The following is a 6,742-nucleotide window of genomic DNA, read 5'->3' on the forward strand; positions in this document are numbered from 1 at the left end:
GGGGGGGGGGGCACAGTGCGGCAGCCCCCTGGCTCTCCCCGGGGTGAGAAGGCGGCTTTCGGGCTTCTCGGCCGGATTTAGGGAGCTGGCTCTGCCCCGCGGGACGGCACGAGGCGGCGTCCCCTCCATAGCGATGATGGTGGCAGCAGCCCCAGCCCAGACCGCGGGTGCAACCCGGCTCCGAAATACGTGGCCACGGCCCTGGGGATGCCCCGGACCGCCAGGAGGGATGTCAGGCTCCCAGTGCCCAAGGACGGGAGAAGGGAGCTGATCCCAAACTGGGCACGTCCCAGCCGGGCCAGGATGGGGACAAGGGGAACCAAGGAGCGCCGGGACCACAGGTCCCCAAACCCCCCTGCAGCGACCGAGCACGGGGGCGAGGAAAGTCGCGGGCCGAGGGTGCCACGATCACCCCGCGCCGAGGGGGAGAAGCCGCCTCCCCGGGCCGGCGATGCCAGGAACCCGGTGGGAATTTCCGAGCGGGGGTTTTTGGGAGGCCGGGATGTTTACGAGGCTCGGGGCCGGGCGAATTCACGCGGCGAGCCCTGCGTCACGAGGTTTGCTTTGGCCAGCACCCGCATTCCAGCCCGGCCTCGCCGGCAGCAGCTTTTGTTTCCTGCCTCCGCCGGGCTCGGGCTTTTGTCCGCCCCAGCGCAGCTGCGTGGAAAAAAAACACAGCGAGTCCAAGAGCCGCAAAGCACCGCTCGGACGCCCCCCGTCCTCTTCCTCGCCTCCGCTCATGCCCATCGGGGCTCAACATGCCAATCCCCCCCCCACCCCCGTCAAATCGCCGAGGATTCGGGGCCGAAGCCAGCCGGGAGCCTCGGCGCCGATTCAGATTCACACGCAGGCCCTCGCCCCGCTCCCACATGTTGAACCAATCTGCCTGGGCTCCGGCTCCGGCGCCGCCACCGTTGGGGTCAGCGGTTTGCATTTTTCCGCTCGCTCGCCGCGTTCTCGGAACCGCTCGTCCATCGCGAGCGCCCGAATGGAAACCCCGCGCGGCGCTGGAGGAGGCGCCGTGTTTAGACGAGGCCGACGAATGACCTGATCGGACGAGGAACAAACTCGGGAGACGAACGGCCAAAAAAATGTTCCCCTGCCGGAGAAGGGAAAAAAAAACAAAATAGCAAGGGCGTCTTTAAATAAAAATTTTTAAAAAAAGAGGAAACTGGGCCTTACGTAAAGCTCCGGCGATAAGAGCGGGCGATAACGCGAGCCGCCGCACGTCCCGCACACGGGCCGGCCCGCGGGATGAGCTGCTTTCCGCAAGGGGTTCGACCCCGCGAACGGAGCGGGGCCGGGCTGGCACGGTGCAACGCGCCCCAGCATAAAGCCCCCAGCGCGTCCCTCGCCGAGGGAGCATCGCCCAGGGAAGGGCCGGGAGAGGATGGGACCCTCCGAGCTGATCCGCCGGGGCTGGGGCAGCCCGGAGGCTGCAGCGAGGGCCACGCTGGAGCTGCCCCGCTGCCCAAACCCAAAGCGGCCGTTTCCGAGAGGCAGCTTAATCACGCTAACACACATAACTCGCATTCTTACCCAGACGCTCTCATTTCCTGCCGGGCTGGAGCCGGCCAGGCAGCGGGAAGGGAGGGTTTTGGGGAGGCCCAAGAGTTATAGGATGCCGCTGCAAAGGGACCCCCAGCGACGTTGCCCTCGTCTCTCGGGGCAGGGAGAGCGAGCCCAGCGCGCGCGAGGACAACGCGGGGCTGCTCGCGTCCCTCCCGCCATGCCGGGAGGATCAGCGCGGAGCGGCCAGGCCCGGATGCACCGTGGGGTGACGATCGGTCCCACGGGAGAGCCGTGATTCCCCCCCCACCCCGGTGCGGCGGTACGGCAAGGGGAGCGCAAAGCGACGGAGGCCCCGCACGCGGGAAGGGGGGCAGCCGGCCGCTCAGGTCGACTCCGGCATCGCCCCCGTCCAAGCCGGCTCCGCGCAGCTGGATGCGACGACCCGTGAAATCCGGAGCAAACCCAGGCCCTGAGCAGCCCCGGGTTCCCCCCGCTCCTCGCCGAGAGCCGCGCTCCCCCGGGAGCCGGCGCTCGCCGCAATTTATGAGGGCAACGGCTTCAAGCGGCACACGCTGTCCGAACCAAGAAACCTGGGCAACTTTCCTCCCCCGGAGATAAGCCGGGGATGCAGCGTCGGAGCAGGGAAGGGCCCGTTTCTGCAGAGGGGAGCGAGCTCGAGGGCTGGCTGCGCCCACAACGGGCCCCGGTGCCGGATGCCCGACGGAGAGGGGAAGCAGCCGGCCCCAGGGATGGGAACAGTCCTCGCCCTTTCCCCAGCGAAAATACTCCCTGCTTTAAAAGTGGGGAAACTGAGGCACGCAAGCAGGGACGCTCGGCTCCCGGAGCGGCCTGGGGATGCGGCGCCGGGCCGCCATGCCGCGCAGCATCCAATGCCGCCCTGCGAGCCGGAGGGGGGGGCGAGCCGAGGGGGGCAGCTGCCAGGAACGCGCGAGCCTCTATTTATAACCCCGTAACGTCAGCCCACGCCGCTCCCTCGCCGACGTTAGCGCCGGCATCGTTCGACAGCCGCGGGCGGCACCGGAGCCGGGGGGATCGGCGCGAGAAGGGGGGGGAAGCGAGGGGCTGGGGCCAGGCCGAGTGAAGGCAGGGCCTTCCCGCGGCATCGCTGCGCGCTCGGCACTGCCCGCGAAGGCCAGCGAGGCCCTCGCCCGTCTCTCCGGCCCTTCCTCCGCAGCCAGATGTCGGCCGCGGCGAGCGGGGGAGGATGGAAAAGGGCCCCGGGCCCAGGATTGCAGATTGGTCCCAGGCGCGGCGCCGGGATCAAAGAGTTCAGGCCAAGCCAGGCTGCGGCGCGGTTCGGCTCAGCTCGGCTCGGCTCGCTGCACCCCCTCGCGCGGAGCCGGCCCTCGCCGCCAGGCCCCGGCCCTGCTCACAGCTGCAACCTCTTAAGACTTGGAGGGGTTGCGAGGTTGGGGTTTGCTTTCGCAAAGGGCTCGGCTGCATGGAAGGGGCTGTCGGAGGCAGAGCAGGCTCCCGGGGGGGCCGCCGAGCTGTCACCAGCCCTCGGGCGAAGCCTGCGCCTCCTCGGCGCTCCGGGCGCCCGCTGCCCTCTTGCGAAAGCACGCGGGGCTCCCGGGAGGCAGCGGCGCGCGTCTCCGCGCCGCTTCGGCCCCAAGCGGGGATGAAGACGAGCATCTCGGACCCGGCGAACGCATCCGCCCCCCTGTGAGCCCAACTCACCCCCTGCCCTCGTCGGGCAGGGAAAAGGGGGGACAGCAGGGACGCGATCAGCCCCGGCCCCATTTTATCCTGCAAAGCGGCTACGGATGTCAGCGCGAGCGGCAGCCCCAGGGGAACAGGTCCCCTCGGGATCCACGCCGGAAAGGGGCGCGCTGGCAGGAGGGAGCCGGCTCCAGGGCTCCTTTCCACCACTCGCTACGCGCACGTTGGCCTTCCCCGGGCGCACGTGCGCGGCCGGATGCCGGGCTCGGCCGAGAGGTGGGAAGCAGCTGTTTTCTGTCGCGGGTCCGCACCCTCCCCGCGTAACACGGACGTCATCGCGGCCTCCGGCCCCGCAGGGCTCCGGGCAGGCGGCGGGGACGCTTCGCCGCTCCCCTGCCCCGGCGGCATCACAGCACCCAGGCCCCCAGCCCCGGGGAAGGAGACCGGAGCTCCCGGCCCAGCTTGTCCGTGGAGTCGCAGCTGGGCCAGCGCTGGGTGGAGCGGGAGAACGATGCAATTCCTGGAGCCCTTCCGAGCTCTCTTCCTGCTCGGCCCCAGGGACAGGCGGCCCCGGGAAGGCGGCAGAGATGAGCCAGCAGGCTCACGCACTCCCAGAGCTCCAGTTCAGGCCCGGAGGCATCGGCAGACAGAAGTGTTGTTGGTCCAAGGGAGGGGCAGGCGGGAGCCGAGGAGTCAGGACTCCTGGGTTCGGCTCCCAGCTCCGGGAGGGGGCAGGAAGCTTTCTAGCTAGCGAGGGAAAACACACCAAGATCTGCAGCAGATAAACAAGCAGCAGGCCCCATCACTCAGGGCTGCAGACGCTCCATCCACGGGAAATGACCCATTTTCACCGCTCGGGAGCTCTTCCAAGCGGAGCCGAGCCCAGCACGGGAAGGCAGAGGAGACGCGCTGCTGCGGGACACACGTTTTAGCCTCTTCCTGGCAGAGCCAGGGGCCACGTGAGGTCCCTGATCCAGCCCTGCCTGCCCTCCTTGCCGTCCAGTCACCCCGCTCACGCTTAGACCCTGGAAAACACCTTTGGCATGTCAGGGAAGGGGGGAGCTGGAGCCATCCCAGGGCTTTGACGGGTCTCGGTAAAGGTCAGCACCACCCTGCCCCAAGCAAGGCTAAAAACAAATACACATGGAAACGCTTACAGGACCTTAGAGAAAGGTCACACAAGGCCCTAAATCCCGAGCAACCTCCCGTCTGCTGCGCATTAAAGYGAGAGCTTTTGACCCGCCGATCCAAGAGGACCTCAAGTAGCGACGGAGCAGCGTCGCCTGCCTTAGCTGAGGCCAGGAAGGGCCGAGGCCCCAGCACTCGGCTCCGACCCGGCGCCTCACTGAGGATGCTCAAGGCCTGTTCTGTGGCCAGCGTTTCCCCGCGGCGCTCTCGCCGCTCGTTCTTTGCTCCGCTCAATAGCACGGCGGGACGCTGGGTTCGAGCGGCGCCTGGCGCGAGGGGCACTGGCCACCGACAGGGACTTTGGCACGACGGCAATAGGGACAGCAGCAAAACAAGTTACCGCAGCTCAGGGGGGAATGACGAGAGACAGACGCGCTCCCCACAGAGCCCAAACGTGTTCCGATTTGGGCTCCGACAGCACCGCGTAACCCGGCTGCCTCCCAGCCACAGGCTCCAGTAAGGAGACTTCTGATCCCGTCACACTCGAGCGAGCGAGGCCGATCCCGCCGAGGGCCCCCGAGTCCTTCCCGGTGCAGGGGAAGACGTGAACCCTGAGTGCGCGCGCAGGGGGTCAGCGAGCTCCCGGCTTTGCGCCGTCTCCCTCGGGGCGGGAGGGCAGAGGGAAAACCATCGCGCGCTGCCCAAAGGGAAGGCTCCAGCGCCGGAGCCCGGCTCACTCACCGTGCCGCACACCTTCACGTCGTGCAGCCTCCCCCACTCGTCCTCGTAGCTGTCCACCATCATGATGCTGTCGTCCTCCTCGGTGCCCAGCTCCGCGTGGAGGTGGAGCCGGACCTCCTCGCCCAGCGAGTGCATGCCCACGGCCGGGAAGAGCCCGTCGGGGGACAGCGGCATTATGGTGGAGCCCACCTGTAGAGGGAAGGCAGGGTGGGTCTGCACCGCGCGGCCAGGGGCATCAAGCCCCGCAGTGCGGGGGCCGTTTCAACATCTCATTTGCTTCTGGGAGCAAACAAACTCCAGCCCCAGCAGACTAAAAATAAACAGAAGGAGAAGGCCCAGCAGAGGAGCCCCGTGGCTCTCACCCTCTTCCCGTTCTTCGTGAAGAAGATCTGGGCCGTCTGCACCTCGAAGGAGACCAGCTCGATGCCGCAGCCGATGCGGTCCCCGGAGCTGCACTTGGTGCCGAACTGGCGGCCCTTGGCTCGGCCGCTGTAAAGCCTGCGGGGGTCAGAAGAGCAGCGTCGCATCGGACACGGCCCGGCCCAGGGGCTGGCACAGCCCCTCCAGACACGCGGGGAGACGCTGGGTTACGTTTCCCCCCTCCCCTGTTATCCCCTGATAACAAAAGCAAGGACAAGGAGCAGACACAGCCCCCCCCGAGCCTTGCTTGTGCCAGCAAGGGGGCTGCCTAGAGCTATTCCCTGTCCCCAGGCCACTCCAGAGGCCACGGACAACCCCCAACCCGCTCCCCGGGTCACGATGGCCCTCACTCACTTCCCATCGTCGGCGTGGTACGCCACGGAGTCAGGCAGCCAGCCCGGCTGGTGGTCCAGGCTGTAGTACTGAGGCACGAGGCCCACAGCGATGGTCCCACGCACGCCGCTGTCCACGATGGACACCTGCAAGGTGACACCGAGGAAGCTCTTCAGTCTGGCCGCAACGCAGCGGGCGCTCGGGACCGATCGGTCCCCCACCAGCACCTTCAGGCCTTAAATCGGGCGGGAAGTCTAGCAGAGAAGCTCATAGGCAGACGGACGACGTCTCAGCGCAGGCCAGGCGCTGCAGGGTCACTGCCCGCCGTGAGGCGACTCACCTCGAAGTAGTTGTTGTCTCTGGTCAGGGGCCGCGGAGCGACGTAGCAGCCGACTTCGCCCGAGTTCCCATGATAACTGCAGGGGACAAAGCGGGGGTGCCGGTCACCCGCTCCGGCTTGGGGCCGAGCGCTCGCTGCTTCGCGCGGGATGCGAAGGGCGAGGGGAGCCGACAGCCCCGCCGGTCCCACCTCTGCCCGCCCAGTCCAGCCCGTCTCGGCTGCAGGCTCCTTCCCAGCGCGCCAGCGCCAGGTTACCTGAGCGTGTCCCCATCCACGAGGATGTGTTTGAACCTCTCCTGGTAGCGGACAGCTCGCACCTCTCGGATCTCCCGGATCCGCCGCCTCCAGTTCAGGAACCTGTAGTGCAGGTTTAAGTCATCCATCCCGGTCGTGACAGTAAACCTGCCGGAGAGGGGAACAGAGGGAGGGAAACCCTCTCGTCTCCAGGCCTTTCCCCTCCGCTCTCCCGCCAGCCGTTGCCTCCGCGGGCAGCTCCTCCTGCGCCAGCCCCGCATCCGCCCCCCAGCTCAGCCTGGCCCGTCCCAACCCTCCCTGCCAACCCCCCCCAGCACCGCTCTGCCAGCC

At 67.8% G+C, this 6,742-nt stretch overlaps 1 protein-coding gene across 2 annotated transcripts in view; it reads right to left on the reverse strand.

Moving 5' to 3' along the window:
* SPRYD3 (SPRY domain containing 3) overlaps window positions 1-6,562 on the reverse strand; it is an 8,378-nt gene extending 1,816 nt beyond the window's left edge. The window contains exons 1-6 of one of the 2 annotated variants that reach the window (XM_026064299.1): window positions 6,413-6,562; window positions 6,158-6,233; window positions 5,839-5,963; window positions 5,427-5,562; window positions 4,945-5,253; window positions 677-703 (exon numbers count right to left, since the gene is read on the reverse strand). In XM_026064299.1, the coding sequence (XP_025920084.1) occupies window positions 677-703; window positions 4,945-5,253; window positions 5,427-5,562; window positions 5,839-5,963; window positions 6,158-6,233; window positions 6,413-6,540 (801 nt within the window). In that variant the 5' untranslated portion in view covers window positions 6,541-6,562. Of the gene's footprint in view, window positions 1-14; window positions 1,100-4,944; window positions 5,254-5,426; window positions 5,563-5,838; window positions 5,964-6,157; window positions 6,234-6,412 lie in introns of those variants that run through there. The other variant, XM_026064298.1, reaches the window with a different exon arrangement.
* Window positions 6,563-6,742: the final 180 nt, after the last annotated feature.

Source organism: Apteryx rowi, unplaced genomic scaffold (genome assembly GCF_003343035.1).
Source record: "Apteryx rowi isolate R43461 unplaced genomic scaffold, aptRow1 scaffold_2129, whole genome shotgun sequence".
Lineage (NCBI taxonomy): Eukaryota > Metazoa > Chordata > Aves > Apterygiformes > Apterygidae > Apteryx > Apteryx rowi.